Below are 20,638 nucleotides of genomic sequence, written 5' to 3'. Positions count from 1 at the left end.
TTGAATTAATAATGAAAACTGGGCCTTTTCAGACTTTTTTTGTCCATTTTCAATGTTTTTTTCTGCTTTTTCATTGTCTTTTTTACCCTTTTTTTTGGGGACATTTTTTTGCCCAGCGTGTTTGTTGCCTTTTTCAAGTTTCAATGGACCATTTCTTGGACTTATTGTCACTATTTTCCCAAAAATTAAAAGACAATTTTACTGAGTTGTTGGCTCATTTTTCAAGGTTTATTTGGTAAACGTTATTTTAGAAAAAAAATTAAAAGTTTTTTTGACAGACATTTTTAACATTTATGTCATTTTCCTTTTAGTTTGCAGATGAAAGGCCTTGGTTCCCCACTGACCCCCTACATGCTCTCACATGCTCACATTGCTGTCACCCACCCATAAAGTTGAAAGGATATCAGTCTCAGCCTCAGACCAAACTGAACCCCAATTTGCCAGCCCCTTTTTTTTAAGATGAGGTTTTGGGCATTTTAGGCCTTTATTTTATAGGATAGCTGAGGAGAGAGGGGGGGAATGCTTTTTTTTTACATCGCTCTTCTTCCTCTCTCTCTCTCTCTCACTTTTAGCCTCATGTACCCTTATATGTGCCCCCCCATTCTTATGAAGAGATGTTCTTCTCTATCCAGGTGATTACCAAATCAGTGAGAGATACGAGCCAAAACACACACACATTCCCAGGCTGTCCGTGCAGGTCTTTAAATCTTGCCTCTGCCACAGAGACTTAGCTGACTAACCCTGCTAATCAAAACTAAGAACATTGGGACCTGGCAGTGCTCCTGCTGGCTCTACTCCCCCTACTACCCACAGCAACAGTGTGCGGCCTTTCGGCGGGTAGCAGATCAAATGGAACAGGATTGTTTAGTGGTAAAAGTGGATTTACTCTGAGTTTGCCAATGGGAAAATACTAGGGTGGGACAAAATGTATTCTTAGACGGCAGAATAGATAGAATTGTTGCATCGAGATGCATCGATATTCGGTTTAGAATCGAATCGTTGGCCTCTGAAGCGGAACCGAATCGTGAGGTGCCCAGAGATTCAGAACAGTTTCTTCTTGATTTGATGCAGATTAAGTTAGAAAGCATTTTTCTGGTGCAGAAAATCAAAGCAGATAGAGGAGGAGAAAGCAGCTATGAAGACAGAGATCTTAATTATATGTACTGTATATGGATCAGAGTAGACGTGACAGTGTGCCTGTTGAAGTTTAACTTGACAAATAAGATTAGTACACGACTTGAAGGCAGCACTAAACAGCGTGTTTGTTGACAAGGGAATTCCTGTAGATTTCTTTGCTGCTTTGAGTCACAAACTTGATTTGGGATTTTTCAGGGGGTAAATCTTGGTATAATCTTTTTGCGGCCTGCCTTACGCTGGTGGTTTTAAAATTTTTGCATGCCTTTTGCGTTTTCATCGTTATTACAGGGGGCAGTTATACTACAGTTGCATGAGCATGCAGTGGTGTAACAGCTTGTACACAGAGCTTCAGCGTTGATAAAATGAGTGCTAAATGTTTATCTGGACTGCCCAGGTTATGGTTCAAGGGCATGATTGGAACAAACTACACAGTATGACCTTAAGGAAAAAGTGTTTGTACTGGTTTCAGGCAAAAGTAAAAAATTCAGCTTTATTTGTGCGTCTCTTTGTAGTCTTAAACGTGATGAATCTTGCGAATGAGGATGGAGGTAGACTTTCAAACAGAGGCATACATGGCGTTGCACTTGATTGTAAGCCCAAAAGCGGCAAGGGACAAAAAATGTTGAAGGAAGAAAATAAACTTGAGCAACGTTTTGAATCCTTCTTACCTTGTCACTGCACACAAAGCTAATTGTTGTGTAAATTGGGTAAGAGTGTCAGGAACCGACTGCTTAGGAAACCCGCCATTGTGATGTCAGATAGCGTGCAGAGGCTGTTTCTTCTTTCACATCTTACTTCTTTCCAAGTTGTTCCACCTCCAGTATTTGTGTATTTCTCTCTGCTGTTTTGGCCCTCGTCCTGCTTTATTATTATTCTGTTTTTTAGGAGAAGAATAAAAAGAAGTTACTAAGCATATGTCATGTGTTTCACTGGGGTTTACACAGAGGACATTCTCTGTTAAATAAACAATAACAAGGTCCTAGCTCAATGCCTCTGAGGACCAATACTTTTATCCAGCTGCTGGCGTGGTAACGGAGAAATAATAGCGAGCACTGAACCGCGTCCTTTTGTCCTCCAGGAACTGACTATGACCTGAGGTCCAGAAGTACTAAAGAAAGGAAAGCAGTGAAATTCGTAAACAATAGGGCTGTGACCAGTCGGACACACACAGCTGTCTTCCTGTCTGAGTTTTAGTCTGTGTTACTTTTAACCCAGGACTTGTCCTGAGGGGTCTCATCAGTGAAATGCTAACTGGAGTAATGATGCCTACTAGGACCAGGATTTTAGAAATACCCAAGTCATGAGTGCAAATTCCTCCAGTCTTCACAATCCATGCGGAGGCCAAAGCCTGTACTACAAAAAGCAGTCAAATGAGACAAATATAAATAATACCGTTATTTAGATTAGTTAAAAATGAGTGTTAAAACAAAAGCTACATTTAATCAGTTTCATCGTTCCATATCTTCCAACAAAGGTTTGATTTGGAACTCAAGAATGTACCTTATACTTTGTCAGAAATATATTTGTATTGTCAGAAAAATCTTTTCATTTTTAAAGCACTGACTCAGGAAAATATGTTTATTCTTTATTGGGTAACAATTTTTACAAAATTTTGTAAATTTTAAAGATGAAAAATAATAAAAAAATCTATATACAGATGTATAGATGAATGTAAGTAGTAGAACTATCCTAACTTAAATCATAGTAGTGTAGGTACACGACATTATGTGGTCAGCTAGATATGTATACTCAAATATACACATTCATACATTCATACTTGTATACATATGAACAATGCCTTGTGTGCACAAAAGTCTAAAACTAAGCAGAAAATATGGCACAGAAAAAACAAATGACACTTATAACTACAAATTTAAACTCCTTTTCAGGGTAATTTAAAGAATCCCTGAAACCTGCAGACTCTCCTCTCTTAGAACTCTGTAGCAGTGAGCAGTGTTTGCTTTTAACACCTGACAGCTAAAACCAGCTGGCACTGGGTGCCAGAAAGTGTGGCCAAACGTCTGTAGACAGGGAGGCGGAGTGGTCAGCTCAGCTGTTCCTGCCGACAGACGTCAGCACTGGAAGGAATAAGTGTGAGCTTACTGATCAAACAGGGCCATTAAAGTGCAGTCTAAAAGACACATCAACAGATGGCATCTCAATGGAAGGTGGCCCGTTAATGTAAGCACAGGACCTTATTTCTTTAAAATGTAATGGCTTACACACGGTGGTGTACATCCTGGTGACATGTGCTCCAAAAGGGAATTCTAGCTTGATAAGCAGCAAAGCAAGAAGATAACTTTCATTAGATGTATGCACTTAGGCCAAATCTAAACTACTACGTTTTGGTTTAACAATGTATATCCTTTGCTAAGTTTATGCCTTGCATCCAATCTACGGTGGCTTATCCGAGCCCCTAAAAGACATTCGGAAACACTGCTGGCCCGTTTTGGTTTGAAAATTCAGAGGTTGCGTTGTAGTCTGGACGAGAAGAAACAGACGTTTGGAAACGACGACGCACGTCAGTCAGTCTCATCGGTTACTTAGGCTGACATAACTTTCAGTAACAGTTCTACATCGTCGCCAGTCCAAGCAAATAAATCCCTGGCCTTGCTTTTTGCCATTGTTGTTTCAAGGTTTCTCAGATTATACAGTCATGATTTTCAACCGCAGAGTAATGTCAGAAAGACTTTTTTAATGTTAATACCGGCACACACATGCCCGGTGAATGTGAAATGTGATATGCATTTAAAGACGTGTAAATATGATCGGAGATCATTTAGTTTATGGAGCCTAAATGGTTGATTTGACGGAGATCATTTTTGTCTCAAATGTAGTAGTGCAGATGTAGCCTCAAAAAAAGTCGGAAAAATGGATACTGATGTTGGTTACTACGAGTGGTGGAGGAAGTTCTCAGGCTTTTAGAGACATAGCTGCCACAGGAAGATTGTGTGTGTGTGTGTATGTGTGTCATTCAACAGTCCTATGTGTGCTTATGATTTTGTGAATATGACCTTGTTGATAGGTGGAATATTTAAGCATGGAGGTTTTTCAACTGTATTTCATCTATTCTGAGGATCTTCCACAGAGGCTTAGTTTCCCACAGCTGAGAATAGATTGGTATGTCTCTATCTATTAGAAGGGTCTTATAAATAAGGAGCAGTTTGAAGGTAACACTGTACCACAGAAATAGATAAACTGACATGTGTGAGGACGGGAAGAAAAGTATAAAAGAGGAGTTCTTCTGATGTTCAGAGTGATACTTTGTGTTCACACTTGTGTGTTCATCAATTGAATGCAGATGCATTTAATCTAAATTTATGGGACTGGTCATGTTTGTGGTCTCCTCCATCATTTCCAGTCATGATTGACCAAATATCACTTGTTATGACACATGCAGAGTGAGCTCTGATGCTTCACTGGTACTTTTTTATTTACTTTAACATCAGTTTATTCCTGGGGGTCATCAGGTGCTGTAGAGTGGAACGAACCATCACTATACAGTCAGTGTTGGCAGGATGTATCAGTCGTTGGACAGTGGGTCCTTCAACTGAGCAATCACAGTTCAAGAACGCTAACTGGCAAACATCCTTTGTGATGGAATAACATTTATTCAGTTACTAACCCAAAGGCCTAGTCCACAAGTACACAGGAATTTGTTTTAAACGTTACTTTTTCTGTGCGTTTTGGCCTTCTGTCTGCGCAAACTGCCAACGGGTCTCTTGGAAAACTTCTGCAACTCTGCTTTCAGTGTTGTTGTGTAGACATGGAAAACAGAGTTTTGGGGTTTTAAAATCAGAGTGTGCTATTATCCCCTTTGTGTGGTGTCACAAATATAGCGACATTTCATGCAAGGGTTGACATGGCCAAAGTAGTGCTAGCTCTAACCGCTTACAGATTGATGCACTACTGCAGCCAGGTAGCCTTCCAGTAATAGCTTTGGATTGGCCAACATGGCTTTAGGGGTATCGTCACCTGTTGGCTTGGCATGCTCCTGACTGTGCTTCACATGTGTTTTCATTTGGACAAAGATTTTTTTTTTTTTTTAAACATTGTTTTTGTGGACAGGATTTCTTTTTAGATCAAAGGAGGAAAAAACTTGGTTTTCCTCACCACTCAAAGTTATTGTCTAAAAGGAAGTTTTTGTTGCCACTGTCGCACAACATGCTTGCTCTTGGGGGAATTACTGGAACTGTCCCTGAAGGTGCAAACCGCTGTTGGATAAAAAAAAAAAAAAAAAAAACAGAAGCACTAACAGTCTTTGGTCTCGAGTGTGGCTTGCCCCTGGCTTTAACCATACTGTACGTAGCATATTGTTGAAATAAATAACTTGTGAAATGAAAAACTGAAAATGAAAACTTTGTTCAATATCAATGGCTCTGCCAAACATTATTGTTGAATCGATTTCAGTCAACATTTAGACATTTCTTAATTTCACGTTAAAATGATGAATTACTATCATGATTTTTTAAGCAAATAATTACCTTAAGTTTGTCTGAGAATCTCTCCCCCCCACCAACTCTTTTTATTTTTAGTTTTATTTTCCTGGCGGGAGTGGACTTCTGTAGAGTGGTAATCCGTGCTCATTTCACAAGCCAAAGCCATTGTTTGTTTTTGTTCTTAATGCTCTTACTTTGCCTCTAACTGGATTTTGTGCCGGATCAGAGCGGGGGATAAACAGTTGAGCGAAGGATTCAGTTTTAGTATTTGAGCTGCAGGTTGTTACTACAGCCTGACCGATAAAGGATTTTTAAGACCGATATAAACATTTTGTCATTTAAAAATACGATATTCCGATATATCGGCTGATATATATAAAAAAAAAAAAAATGGCGATATGGATGAATGGAGATACTGATAGTTTTTGGGAAACGCCTAATATCGTCCCACCAATATATCGGTTGGGCTCTAAATGTTACATATTTTTCTTGTTCAAGTTTCACTTAGGCCACATTTGCTCTATAAAGAAAAGAGTCTCGCCCCGGAGATGAAAGACAAATGATCTTCCTGTTTGGAGTTCAGATGTGATCAGCAGAGAGGAATGTGTTCTGTAAATAAAACGAGAACCACTCAGGACTCCAGTTCTGCTCCAACTGCTGATTTACACAAAATGAAATAACCTGCAAAACTGTTCTGATAGTGGAGAAGTGTTCATTCTGATTGGCCACAGTGTGGCTTGATGTGTGTTTCTTCTTCTTGTATTAAAAAAATAAACGTCAAACCAAACAACTTATCCCTAACCCTAACCCTAATTCTGTACCTCTGTGACTTGATCAGATGTGTTCATCTGTTTAACATCATCACTGACAAGAAAACACAAAATAACGTCTTTCCTTTCCTTTTTTCCCCATTCTTTCCTCCCTCAGAGTCGGCCCCCAAGGCGTTCAGCATCCCCCTCTCCCAGGTCATCGCCAACGACCGAGCCTACAAGCTGCGTCAGGACGCCCTGAAGGAGAGCAGGCGAGACTGTCTGGACCTGGAGGCCAGCGTCCTGCGCTTCAGGGCCGAGAAGAGGCAGTTCTTCAACGGGAGCACAGGAGGAGGTCCCAGCTTGCCATCTGCAAACGCGGTAGCACCGGCGCCCATTTACGAGACCCAGAACAAACCGATGTCGCCAACGTTTCTGGATAACTCCGGCCGAGGACAGAGGAGGGTGAGTGAGTCTGTCCACATCCCAGTAACTACAACAAACGGCTTATTTTGGGGAGCCTTTTTTTGTACTAAAAGTTTTAGGAACTTCAGAGGTCCTTTAACGTGCTCAAGCCATTAAGACAGTATGGTGCATGGTGTGTAAATATGGTGCATGTCTGGAGCGGTACATATATCATGGCCTGTCATCATGGCCCTTAAGGGTACAAGTTGGTTGTACTGACTTTGTGTGGTCTGCAGTACATTGTGTATTAGGAACATTGTGTTCTTAACTAATGCAGTAGGCGGTTTTGAGTGCAGCCGCTGTGACTGATGGATCAGCAACTTTGACCTTTGACCCTTAGTTTTACTTCTCTTCTTGCTCCAAGTGCAACTTTGCAATCTTGGATTTCTTCTTTGCTTTTGCCAAGTTCCACGTTTAATCAATCTGTGGGTATTTTATTTCCTGTGTTCCCACGTGTGTGTTTTTAGAGAGATTTGAATCAGTGAGTCAAGAGAAGAAAATTCTCCTAATCGGTGAGGTGAAAACTGGCAGTCCAGGTGTTTGTCTTTGTGCCGTGTGTGTGTGGGTGGGCAGTGAACGCCTCCATGGTGCAGCCTGCTAATGTCTGACTGCATCTGTAAGCATTTTCCCCTCAGAAATTCCTCCATTTGTTTCCACAGTTGTGTGTTCGTACGAAAAAATGCTGTGTGTATTTTTTTTTTCTGTGTGAACCCTCTCTGCTTGAGGCCGGCACACCCTGTAATCCTCTCCCCACTAAACTGGAAGCAGTAGTTATGTTCTGCCTTTAATGAGTATCATTACAGCCGCAGAGAACAGTAATTGACCTGAAGCAGCTATCAAGTTCAGCCCATAAAAATCAGTCATTGAGGTAAATACTGCACACACAGTGCTGCCTGAGTGGGTATTATTGGTGAATATTTGGTAGAAGACCGACAGAAATAATAATGTGGTTCTGTATTTAAGAGCTGGAACCAACAATTATCTTCATTATTGACAAATTGTGTAAAATCCCACAAACTGCTTTTTTTTTCACTTACACATTAAAACCCAAATATATTACACTTGCTATACTGGCGTAAGAAGTACTAATATCTTTTACTTACTAGGGGTGGGAATCCCCAGACGTCTCCCAATACTTTATCATCACGATACTTATGCCACAATACAATGTTATTGCAATTTGAAACATATTGCAATATTCTGTGATATATTGCAATTTATAACCTTTTTTCCATCTTCCTATTTTTCCCAATTTCAAATGATGTCCCAAAAAGGAAACTTTGTCAACATCTATTGTATCTAAAAAGAAAACAACATGTTCACATCACTTCAATTTTATGCTGCAAAATGGGATTGTCAAGCAGACAAACTGACCAACACATAGATAATAAAAGATCCACACCGTGCGCCTGTGTATTGATACAGTATTGCCACTGAAAATATTCCGATACCAGGCTGTATCAATCCCCCAATCTTAGGCAAAATACTAAAAAGGTCCTGCATTCAAAATGTTATATATACTGTATATATAGTATATATAGGACAAAACGTACTGAAAGTAAAAGCAGTCATTATGCAGAATCATAAATATTAAATTACAGGATTATAATTCATTAATATGTTGATAATAATAATAATAATAATAATAGTACATTTATTTGTATAAAAAAGATTCAAAATTTCGCACATATGTACAACATAAATTCCCACTTTATGACTTCACAAGAGCATCAGGCTATAGGTTAAGCTTCAGTATAATTCTGTGTACCGATGGATATGTCCCTACCGTGATTATTAATAGAGTAGCACTGGTTATTTAGTAGAAAGATAGTGAGAGAGCCAAAGTGTTCTCGTCCCTCTCTACCTAAGTAGGACTCTAGCAGCTCAAGCTCACTGTTTACATATGTCACACACACACACACACACAGACTCTCACACACTCACACTCAGCTTGACAGATGAGGCAGCAGTAATGTGGTGGCGTAGTCGCTGCGTCGTGTCCTGTGCAGTGACAGATAGTGTACACGGTCGGAGTAAAGGTTTAAATTAACGGCTGGAATAAGATGGATAGTAGAGGAGAAGACTGCGTGGCAGTAGAAGGATAATTTACATCATTGTATCAATATATTTCTTTCTCTATACACTTAGATTAGAGCAACAAAGGAGGCCAGACCTCCTTAACTTGAGGGAGGGAGGTGGATGGAGGGCCTTCAGGTTACCTAAACTGTCCTAATTCAACACGTTGTACCTTCTTTTTCTAAGCAACTAAAATTTAAATTAATAAAGGAAATAGAAACCCCAGAGTAAGCACAGTTGCTACATGTAGAGATTACAGTAGGAAGTAAAAAAAAAAGTAGTAGTATTTTTCAATCATACATAGGCCATCTAATAACAGTTAGGTTTCATAAAATACTCCCATTTTATACCATAAATATCCCAATAATTCCTGAACTCTGGTGCCGTTTGGTTCCTGGACTGAACCTCTGTTGGAAATTCCTCCGACACTTGATGTTCCTCCAGAAACGATTTGGTGCTGGTATTAGTTTTCCGGCTGGCGGGTATTTATTGGATGCAACGTCAGGATGTTCTTTGCCTGACGTCCATCTTTGAACACACTCTTTCCATTTTCTCCTGCCAGTGCTTCTCTCCATGAGTCTCTTTTCTTTCTCCGCTCCAGCATTATGAGAATATGTTGTTTATCTTCATTTAAAGCTGCTCTAATCAATACATGGATTAATGGTATACAGTGGTACAATTGCTCAAAGTGTGGAACCCAGAGAGAGTTATCAACAAAGTCTGCAGCTCCCCTCAACTTTGACTGTATGAGCACACTTATTCAAAATCTATCTAGTACTTATTCAAAAAATTAGAATTCATTTTTACCTTACTATAAGACTAATACTATTGAATGTGGGCCAGTGAAGCAGGTTTTAACCACCTTGTACAGGTAAGTTCTGTAATTTAGTCCGGTGGTTCCCAACGTCAGGGCCGGCCCCTCCACAAGGGTCACAATACAAATCTGAGGGGTTGTGAGACGATTAACCCTTGTGTTGTCTTTCCTTCAACATGAAAAAACACTTTTGTTGTCCCGCAATGTTTTATTACTTTAAAAAAAAAGTATAACTTTTTTTGGGGGTTACTTAACATTTTTTAACATTTGTCAACATTTTAGCCAAGTTTGTTACGCTTACTTCCAGTGTTTTTTTTGTGTGTGTAGTTTTTTTCACATTTTATAATATTTCTTACGCTTTTTTCCCAATGTTTCATCGCCTTGTTCGACAGTTTCAATCTCCCATATTTCTGATATTAAAAAAAACTTGGAAATGGGGTCAAATTTGACCTCAGGACAACATGCGGGGAAAGAATAATAATAAAGTTCTGCTACACAAATCTTTGTAAATATTTTAGACTTTTCTCCATAATTTTTCAGTGAAATATTAGATTGGTTAATCTCTTTGTACTATCTGCAGGGGGGCCTGTCAGTGGACTCCATCTCGGACCTGGTGGAGAGTCAGTCTCGCCTGCTGGAGGCGCTGCAGCTCTCCCACCCGGCCGAGCTGGAGCTGAAGAAATCCCCGGACGGCAGGGGCTCGTCGGAGGTGAAGACCCAGACCAAACTCAGCCTCAACCCCATCTACAGACAGGTGCCGCGGGTGCTGGAGAGGTGCTGCAGTCACATCGAGACCCACGGTGAGACAAAGGCTGGATCGCACTAGTGCCATTTGGAGTCCCCAAATGAAACTCACTCGTTTAGCTTGAAAAAAATGGAGAGGTCTGTGTTTAAGTGCCTACATTTAAATATTCTAGATGGAAGTCTTAGTGTAAATGATCCGTATACCGGCACGGTGGCCCAGTGGTTAGCACTGTGTCCCCACAGCAAGAAGGAACCGGGGAGTTTGCACGTTCTCCTCGTGTCTGCGTGGGTTTTCTCCAGGTGCTCCTGTTCCCGAGAGCTAAAAACATGTTCCTCTCCCTCTCTGCCGAGCTGATGTGTAGTGGCTGCCACTAAACCCAGGTGGGTGCTACACATTGGTGGTGGTAGAGGGTAGTCTCCCCCACCCACCCACCACCCCAACGTTCTTAAAATGTCTGTTAATGCCTTATGTTAATGCAATTAAGCATTATATAAATGTAGGTAATTGATAACTTGATGAGACTATTTGGCGCTTCATTCTGTACCCCCAGGTCTGCAGACTGTGGGAATTTTCCGAGTTGGTAGCTCTAAGAAGAGAGTGAGACAGGTGAGGACGTTTTCTGTTCACCCACATCCACAGTTTTGTTATTTAAACCATTACAATTTTGTAAAATGTTGTTTGTTGCAGGACTGAGATATAAATTGGACAAAACCAATGTTTAGTAATGCCCTTTAATATTTTAATTTGGAGATTTTGTTATTCCTGAATGAGTGGAACTCTTTCCCTATAAGTGCCCCATAATACACTCCTTATAATCAGACACTAGAGCATTTTTACTACCAATAATGAGATACTGGTGTGAATCTTTCCTTGATTCATTGCCCCGTGTTTCCTGTTGAGGAAATAATCTTCAAAGGAAAAGCAGACGATGTGTGATATCCTGTTTTTAGAGAAATCATGTCCCACATGAGGGGGCCTTTAACCTCCGTTGTATGTTTTAGTCTTTTTCCACGTGTCTTTTTTTAATTTATTTCGGGTACATTTGTCATGTGTGTGCTCCTCAGCTGCTGGAAGACTTTGACCGGGGGGTGGACGTCCAGCTGGATGAGGAGCAATGCGTCCATGACGTGGCAGCGCTGCTCAAAGAGTTCCTCCGAGAACTTCCTGATCCTTTGCTGTCCAGAGAACTCTACCCAGCTTTCCTGCACGCCAACCGTAGGCACACAAACACACACACACAGCGCCTAATTTTGCCTTATGATTTTGGATTTAATTCTTGTTTTTCCGTTTGTGGAGTGTTGTGATGGATGCAGGGTGGTGTATGGTGGTTGACTTTGGCTTAAAAAAAATGTCACTCTCAAAAATTTCTCGGCACCCCCAACTCAAAATATGTTCCCGCGGCCATGCCTGTCTGAATGAAACCAAACGTGCTCCTCCTTCACTCTGCGCCCCCTGTAGTGCTGAGGGGAGCGGACCAGCTGCAGTACCTGCAGCACCTCCTCTACCTGCTGCCCCCCTGTAACTGTGACACCCTGCTGCGGCTCCTCAGCATGATACACACCGTGCAGTGCTTCGCCCAGGACACCATCGGGACAAACGACGAGGAGGTAAACCACTGACTGCTCAATAGGGCTGTGCAAATAATCAAAACTGTATTACAATTTTGGCTCTTAATAATCACAAAAACAGAATAATCAAGAAAAAACGTTATTTTGTTATGTTTTGCGTACGTTCAAATGGGACAAGTATTAAGGAAAATCTCACAGTGGAAGGTGTTTTCACTGTTGATTTTGATGAGGAGCCTACTGCTCATAGTTAGAAGAAGAAAGCTCACACACCTTTGCCAGACACACTGAGTCTACCAGAAACATGTAGATTCATACCCATCTGCTTGTTGAGAGTCAGTGACTTCTTCTGGCTTTCTTCTCCTCCTCCCTCTGTCCATCTAGATCTCCGGGAACAAGATGACGGCGGCGAACCTGGCGGTGATCTTTGGGCCCAACCTACTGCAGAGGGAGCGAGGTGGAGACGCCAGTCCCCATGCGATGGGGATCGAGGACAGCACGGCGATCATCAGCGTCACCCTGCTGCTCATCCAGAACTACAGGAGGCTCTTCACGGTACGCCCAGGATCACATTACATTACAATTCATTTAGCTTTTATACAAAGAGACTTGACACAAACGACAAACTCAGAACAGGACAATTTCAGGATTTCGTTGAGTGATTGGGTGTCTCTCGCAGTGATGGAGCAACTAGCTGTTTGGTTGACGCAGATATTCACCATTCAAATCTAGTCATTTAACTTTTTTCAACATCTTTAGGAAGCACTGTCTATAGACAGAGCTAATAACAGAGGTGTTACTAGTATTAAAGGCTTAGTCTTACTAATTAATGGTATGGACTCATGCAGATTGTTTTAGTTTGTCGTGCTCCGGCTTTGACGTACTCGACTCTTAACCTCAGTCCAATAGAGATGAATGGAATTAAGTGCTTACAAGTATTGAAAACTCAACTTTTCAGTTCTTTGAAGGAAACTAATCCAAATAACTGTGGCTTGACTCTTTCAAGAGATTTTTAATGCTGGATTTATTTGCAAACAAGTTTAACTTTTTGCATTATACACTCAATAAAACGTTAAGTGTTAATGAATCACACAGGAATTTGGGACACACCATAAATGAGAAGTAGAAAAAGTAATTTCAACTTCAAAATTAGGATTTATTATTTATTGTTTTGGGTGCACATTTTTAGATTTAGTTAAAAGGTTTTTAACTTAACTACCTAAAATTTCTACAGAAAGGGTTTTTGTAATGCAAAAACCGTTGTGTGACCCTGCAGGTGTCGGCAGAGCTGCAGCAGGAGGTCCTGATGAGTCTCATCCAGACAGACCCGGACATCATCGACTATCTGCTGCGGAGGAAACTCAGGTAACCATGGCAACCGGTCTTGTCAATAAAGTCCCAACAAGATTTTCTTTTATTTTTTTTAACTGTGGTTTTGAACTAACTGCAGATGCTACAACACACGATATAATAAAACATATTTCCGTCCCCTCATACAGCGTCAGCCACCTGACGGCAGAGAGCGGCAGTGAGTCGGGGGGGCGTCGGGATACAGGGGCGTCTCTGGACTCTGTGGGAGCCTCCAGTGGGAGTTTGTCCCCGCTAGAGCCACCATCACCTCTTTTCCCGCCCAAAAGCAACGGCGGTGAGGGCAGCCTGACCAGCGAGGTCTTCCTCAACGTGCTCAAACTGAACCAGAACCGGAAGCGCCAGGAAACCCGATACGGTAGCGTTATGACCTTGATATCAATCATTTTTTGGGACGTTCTGCCTTTAAAGTTGAGCATTTTCGGGTAAAGGACAAAAAGGTCTCAACCAATATCAAATAATTAAATATAACAATTAAAGTACTTTATGCTCCATTAAAAACATTAATGAGATGTAATCGTATGCAGATTATTAGACAATTGTTGCAGCGTAGAGAGGACTTGATACAGCATTTATGTCCTTTTATTTGTTCCGGGATAGAAAGGTAATGCTTTTCTCTCTCAGGAAATTTGTTACCAATTATACTAGAAATGAAGACCATGAATATATTTGAAAATATAAATGACCATGATTGCTTAAATCCTGAATAAAGAACCTGAACATCTATTGACCCATACACAAACTAATGTGTCAGAAGGTTTAAAACATGTGTGTACACAGGGATGATAAATGTGTGCACAGCACCACCTAGTGGTGGCAGACAGAAAGTTGGAGAAGTTGTAACTGGGAGAAAATAATACGTGCTGTTTTTAACAGTTATACATTATTCTTTTTTAAAGAGAACATTCACAGAAAGAAGAGTACTTCTTATATAATAAAAATCCTGACTTCCTCCTTCAAAATTGCTAATATTTTGATGGTTTCATAGTCATTTTTTATAGGTTAAGTCTTAGTATAATAATTTGTTGTACATTAAATCTTGAAATCAAAGTTCTAAATAGGTTTTCTCCACAGATTTGCCCTTGTCTTGCAATTTGGCATTTATTTGTTTCTGTTAATCCTAAAAGAAAAAGGGATTATAAGAGGTTTGCGCAATGTCTTTTGAAGGTTCAAACGTGCACTTTTCTTTCTTGTTTTCAATCCTCCAGGTGAGGCCCATTCAGGTAAATCCATCCGCAACATGCGTCAGTTCCACTCCCACCACAACCTGCTCAGCCTGGCCCAGCCCTCCTTGTCTTCCATCTCCAGACACCCGAGTCAGGACCATGACACCCAGGACCGCAGGGCCCCGCTGGGCTCTGCTCTCAGCTTCAACCTGGGCGGCCTTGGAAGCGGCAGCTGCTCCAGCCTGAGCGCGTCGACGGAGAGCAGCATCTGGGTGAGACAGATGCCAAACGAGGAGAGCAAACCGTCGTCGGTGTCTAATTTCTGGGACTTCTTCACCGGGAAAGGGTCGAGCTCAGAGACGATGGTGTGATGAAGGGCGAGAAGAGAAATAGGAAGGAAAAGAGGGTCTTTTTTTGTGTTTTTGCTGTCAGAAATACCCAGAGCCCAGTTTTTTAAAAGTAATCCAGCGGGATTTTGGAATGGATTGGATCAAATCTTGGAAATGGGTTTTCAAAAGCAAACGAGAGATTCCAAACTAAGATCAAAGCATGTAATCTGATCTTAGATTTGATCTGGATCAAACCTGCCCTTTGGTTTTTTTCAAAACTTAGAACTCGGATGGGATCAATTTGATCCAAAAACAAACAGGATTATCCTGATCCCATCAGTAGGGTGGGTCCTGTTGTGATTTTCTGAAGTGGGTAAAGAACACATTTCCCTTACCCAACTGAAACCGAAAACATGCCGATGGAGATACATCTCCTGAAGGCAGAGATGGAAAGAGCTGGTATCTGTCCTGTAAATGATTTTTGACTTTGGATAATATTGTTTTTGTTTTGTTATTTAAAATTATAACAAAATAAGGAACGTGAAATGTTTCTGTATATTACAGTGTTTCTTGCTAGTTGTGGCCTCCAGTATTTAGCCTACCTGTTGTTCTCTGCTAGGCCAGTAGGACACACTGTTGGTTCCATTTAAGGCTCTGGAAAACACGATTGGATACTCCTGAAATTTGGTATTTGTATCACAGTGCTGACATAAAACTGGCATAAAAGATGGATCAGTTGATCCTGGATAGCAAAACATGAGATTTCCAAATCCGGATAAATTTGATCCAGATTAAATGTTTTGAAAAACTGGGCCCTGAAAATGTATCAAGTTTCCCGTTACATTAATAACAGACACAACTGTTGATTTTCAAAAATAAATGAAACACCCGGCAGCATTTACATGCACGACTCCTTTTTTTAAATCCTAATTTCCTACTTGAAGATACGACTTTAAGGGAGCAAGTTTTCCTTGTTGGAAGTTGTAATTTCACACTTTTCTGGAACGCAACATGCGTATGAATTGGGACACAGAAGAAGAAGGAGATGTCAGATAAAATGTTTCAAAGATGTTTTGGAAAGTTTTGCAAACTGTTAAGCAGAACTCTTTCCTACCGAGACACAGACGTTTGTGAAGATTATATAAAAGTGGATGCAGTAATATTTGTAATGTAAATAATGTGTACATGATGTATTCCTTTTACACACACACACACACAACATCTTTACTACCTAGAACACATCCTAGAGACATCTCAGCAAAAAACATATCAGAGCCTTAATGCTCAACTTAAAGAAAAAAAGCTTTTATTGATGTCCATGTAGGGACAATCAATCCTTTTGATTCTGAGGTTATACAGTATATACAGTTCTATTGTAACAGCATTTACGATATATCTCAGAATGAAGTTATGTCCTTCACATTGAAATAAGAGTCACACTAGATGTATAAAAGCCATTCTGGTTTAGATCACATTTAGCTGTTTTAATCTTCTGAACTACAAATCACCATATCACTGCTGACTGAGTGCATCTGTGTGAGTGTAAACTAGGGATGCAACCAGCAAGTATTTTCATTGTCAGTCTGTTGGTTGTTATTTCAATTCATTACTCCAAAGGCAGGATTCTCTGAAAAACATGTCACATTTGAAACTTGTTCATCCTCCCCAAACGAGACAGCGTCCATTTATCAACTCATAAAATCTAAGTCTTCAAGGTTTATCACCAGGAAGTTGCCAACAGATGACAAAGTGTTACATTCCATATATCATATGCGAAAAGTCCCATGAGGCCTGAGTTACCACTACAATATACCGTTTATGTTGTGTCCCCCAAATTCAACCAAAAGAGAGCCATCTTTTAGCGTTGCTTGGCTTTGAGAGTTTTGCAATACGTCATGACATATACAATCTAGAAATTTGGACTTTGGAGTAATCAGACCGAATTTGGAGCTATGATGTAAATACTGTAATCCATCACAAACACACTGATGTTCACCAGCTGAACGGTGAGACACAAACATCAGCACTTTCCTCTTAGCATGCAACGGTTTATAATCTCAATGTTTTTTCTTTCTTGTTTCTTATCAAGCTAATCATCCTGGGAACCTCTGGTCTAGGTTGTTTCAAAGGTTTTTCAATGTCAAACATTTAATGTGAAGCAGCTGGATGTCTATAAACATTTTACCGTTCAACCAAATTTTGCCCCTAACGTCTAGATCTTTTGAATTAGACCCATTTGCAAGAAATGTAAGTCATTTAATGTCTGTATTCAGCATCTTCAATTATATTACAGGATCATCTAGGATAGTTACCTTCCTTTATACAGAGGAAAGTAATATTTACCACATAAGATCAACCTCTAATCCTCTAAGTGCTTGCCCTATTATCTTCAGACTCCTATAATGTTGGTCAAATGTGTAATGTATTAAGTTTGGGGAATAGTGCCAAACAACTAGACACTGTATATACTGTATGTTTCCCTTTGTCCTCCTTGTAGTATAAAACCATGTTTCCATTGTTGCACAGAGATTTTCCTACATCCTAATGGTGCATTGCTTCATCACAAACACAGAAGTTTTGCAGTCTTTCCTTCCTCTCAGCAGGTGAATGTATCATATTCTATTTTGGATTCCTTTAGGAGAAAACAAGATAGTCTTTTTGCTAGTGACTTGTTTTTCTATATTGTTGTAAAATCCATCAAGACCTAAATAATGTGCAGTATGTAATGTACCACTTACCTGCAGATAATAAATGTAAAACTGCCCAAGTGTGTCATTGCTTATTGTTGAATCTGCTTGAAAATAGGAGGGGTACATGTTCTCACTTACAGCACTGAACATAACAATCAATGTAAGTTAATAGGGCAATTGTCCAGCTTGTATTTACCTTCACCAAAGTGCTTGTTTTGCCGCTGACAGACTCAGATTAATATTTTAAGAATTTCTAAAGAGGTGGACCTTTCTGTTGAAGAGTAAGATCCTTTTTTTAAAGAAAAAACCTCCGCAAAATTGCATTTGCTAAACCCACCGGACCCTCCTTATGAGTTTCTCCTAATGTCAGCAGTTCTTTTTTAAATAGTAATTTTAGTATTGTAAAATACACTTTATTTAAAGTCAACAGAAACAAAATAAAACTATGAAAATAGTTACAGTCAAGTATGTCAACTAAAAATGGAAAAAGTCATAGTATAGTGAGTCAAAAGAGTCATAGTATGTCCGAAAAGTGGATAGGAGTCATGGTATAGTATGTTGATAAAAGTCATAGTATATAGTATGTCAAAAAAAGTGACAAAAAAGTAATATAATTTTATGTTGAAAAACTCATACTATAGTGTGTAGAAAAAAGTTGAAAAAAGCCATAGTATAGTATGTCAAATAAAGTGACAAAAAAGTAATAGTACAGTATGTTGACAAAATAAGTCCTACTATAGTAAGTAGAAAAATGTTACAGTATAGTGTGTCAAAAAAAGTCATATTACTGTGTATTAATTTTTTTTTAAAGTCATAGTATATAGTATGTCAAAAACTGAAAGGCTTTATATTAATTTATGTCAAATGGTGCAGTGGATATAACACATACGTTTGGTGTGGGACACTCAGGTTCAATGCCCACTGTGATGCATCAACCAATGTCTCCCTAAGTAAGACAGTTAACCCATAGTTGCTTCAGAAGTGTGTGGCATATGTAAAAATTACAATTTCGGATAAATGCATCAGCTACATGACATGTAATGTAATGAAAAATAATAATAAGGTTAAGGTGTTGAACTGCTAATCCATTGTGCGCTGCATGCCTGGGTTTGAATCCCATCCTTGTCGATGTATGTTTGGCGGATGGTGGTGGCACAGTGGACACGACACATGCCTTCGGTGTCGGAGACGTGGGTTCAACCCCCACTGCGATACATCAATGAATGTGTCCCTGAGCAAGACGGAGGCTTGCAACCTCTGACGTACAATGTGATCCAACAGCCTCAGTTTGTCCAAAAAAATAGCAAAACAGTATAGTATGTCCAAAAAAGTGAAAAAAGTCAAAGTACAGCATGTCTAAAAGTCATAGGATAGTGTATTGAAAAAAGAATAGTATGTTGAAAAATGTATAAAAACTGATAAGATAGTATGTCTAAAAAAAGTCATGTTATAACATGTTAAAAAACGTCACAGTATGGTATATTGGAAAAAATTCATAGTATAGTATGCCAAAAAAGTCATTGTATAGTGTGACGAAAAGTGGAAAAAGTTATAGTACAGTATGTCGAAAACAGTGACGAAAAAGTCATAGTAGGTGGTGGTGGGGAAGTGGATGTGACACATACCTTTGGTGTGGGATACTCAGGTTCAATGCTCACTGTGGTACATCAACCAGTGTGAGAGAGTTATCCCATAGTTGCTTCAGAAGTGGGTGGCACATGTAACAATTACAATTTCGAATGAAAGCATCAGCTAAATGACACGTGATGAAAACTAAACAATCATAAGACCAGGTGGTGGAGTAGTCATCGTGCACTACCTGCTTGGGTTAAAATTAGGGGTCACTTATGATAAAGCGTCAGCTAAATGACATGTAACAAAATACAGTTTTTCCAAAAAAGTGGAAAAAGTCTTATATGGTAAAGTAAGTCGAAAAAAATAACAAAATGTGATGATATGGTATAAGGAAAAAAAGTGAAAAAAAGTCATAGTATGTTGAAAAAAAGTGGAAAAAAGTCATGGCATAGTATATTACGTTGAAAAAGTGAATAAAAGTGATAGCATAATATTTAAAAAAAGTCAGTATAGTATGTCATAGAAATTTGAAAAAAATCATGGTATAGTATGTTGAAAAAAGTGACAGAAATGTAATCTTATATTATGTTGAAAAAGTTTTCATATAGTATTTTGAAAAAAGTCTTTGTCAACACACTTTTCATTGTTGAAAAAGTCATAGTGTAGTGTGTCAAATATTTATAGTATAAGTATGTCAAAAAAAAGTGGAAAAAGTCATTGTGTAGTATGTTGCAAAATGACAATAGAGTTATTGCATAGTTTTTAGTAAGGGTGGTGATGGCGCAGTGGAAATGACACATACCTTTGGTGTGAGATACTCCGGTTCAATGCTCGCTGTGGTACACAAACCAATGCAAGAGAGTTATCCCATATTTGCTTTAGATGTGTGTGGCATATGTAACACTTAAAATTTGGGATAAAAACATTAGCCAAATGACATGTAATGTAATGAGAGAGAAAAAGAAAAAAAAAAACTAATCATAAGACCAGGTGGCCGGGGTTAAAGCGATGACTTGCTAATCCAGTGTGCACTGCCGGCTTGGGTTTGAATCCCATCCTTGACTGTGATATATTGACCAATGTGTCTAGCAATTAGGAGTCACTTTTGATAAAAGCGTCAGCTGAATGACATGTGATAATATAAAGTTTGGGAAAATGTCCTAATAGTGTGTTGAAAAAGTCATGGTATAGTATGTCGAAAAAAGTCATAGTAGTATGTTGAAAAAAGTCATACTATAGAGTGTTGAAAAAAGTCACAGTATAGTATGACAAAAAAAGTCATAGTATGGTATGTTGAAAACAGTCATAGTATAGCATGTTGAAAAAAGTTATTGTGTTGTATGTCCAAAAAATTCATAGTGTAGTATGTCGAAAAAGTCATAGTACAGTATGTCATAGTATAGTATGTTGAAAAAGAGTGTAAAAATCCTTATATTATAGTTTGTTGAAAAGTCATAGTATAGTATGTCGATAAAATATACAGTTACAGTATAATGTGTCAAAAAAGTGGAAAAAGTCAT

General features: G+C 39.3%; 2 protein-coding genes across 3 annotated transcripts in view; one reads left to right on the top strand and one right to left on the bottom strand.

The window, feature by feature from the left end:
- The window catches only part of arhgap36 (Rho GTPase activating protein 36), a 55,148-nt gene extending 39,723 nt beyond the window's left edge, over positions 1–15,425 (top strand). For both annotated transcript variants that reach the window (XM_034857121.1, XM_034857122.1), the window contains exons 4-12: positions 6,504–6,790; positions 10,261–10,480; positions 10,976–11,031; positions 11,490–11,640; positions 11,884–12,032; positions 12,375–12,545; positions 13,267–13,355; positions 13,490–13,716; positions 14,567–15,425. In XM_034857121.1, coding sequence (XP_034713012.1) covers positions 6,504–6,790; positions 10,261–10,480; positions 10,976–11,031; positions 11,490–11,640; positions 11,884–12,032; positions 12,375–12,545; positions 13,267–13,355; positions 13,490–13,716; positions 14,567–14,895 — 1,679 coding nt within the window. In that variant the 3' untranslated portion in view covers positions 14,896–15,425. The remainder of the gene's footprint in view (positions 1–6,503; positions 6,791–10,260; positions 10,481–10,975; positions 11,032–11,489; positions 11,641–11,883; positions 12,033–12,374; positions 12,546–13,266; positions 13,356–13,489; positions 13,717–14,566) is intronic.
- A 627-nt stretch (positions 15,426–16,052) lies between these two features.
- Positions 16,053–20,638, bottom strand: part of usp12b (ubiquitin specific peptidase 12b) — a 34,119-nt gene continuing 29,533 nt past the window's right edge. The window contains exon 11 of the transcript XR_004654652.1: positions 16,053–16,075. The gene's annotated coding sequence lies outside the window, so the exon portion shown is untranslated. The remainder of the gene's footprint in view (positions 16,076–20,638) is intronic.

The sequence above is a fragment of the Etheostoma cragini genome, chromosome 19 (genome assembly GCF_013103735.1).
Source record: "Etheostoma cragini isolate CJK2018 chromosome 19, CSU_Ecrag_1.0, whole genome shotgun sequence".
NCBI classification, from domain to species: domain Eukaryota; kingdom Metazoa; phylum Chordata; class Actinopteri; order Perciformes; family Percidae; genus Etheostoma; species Etheostoma cragini.
The sequence above is the reverse complement of the archived record's forward strand: the minus strand, read 5'-3'. Positions and strand labels throughout refer to the sequence as shown.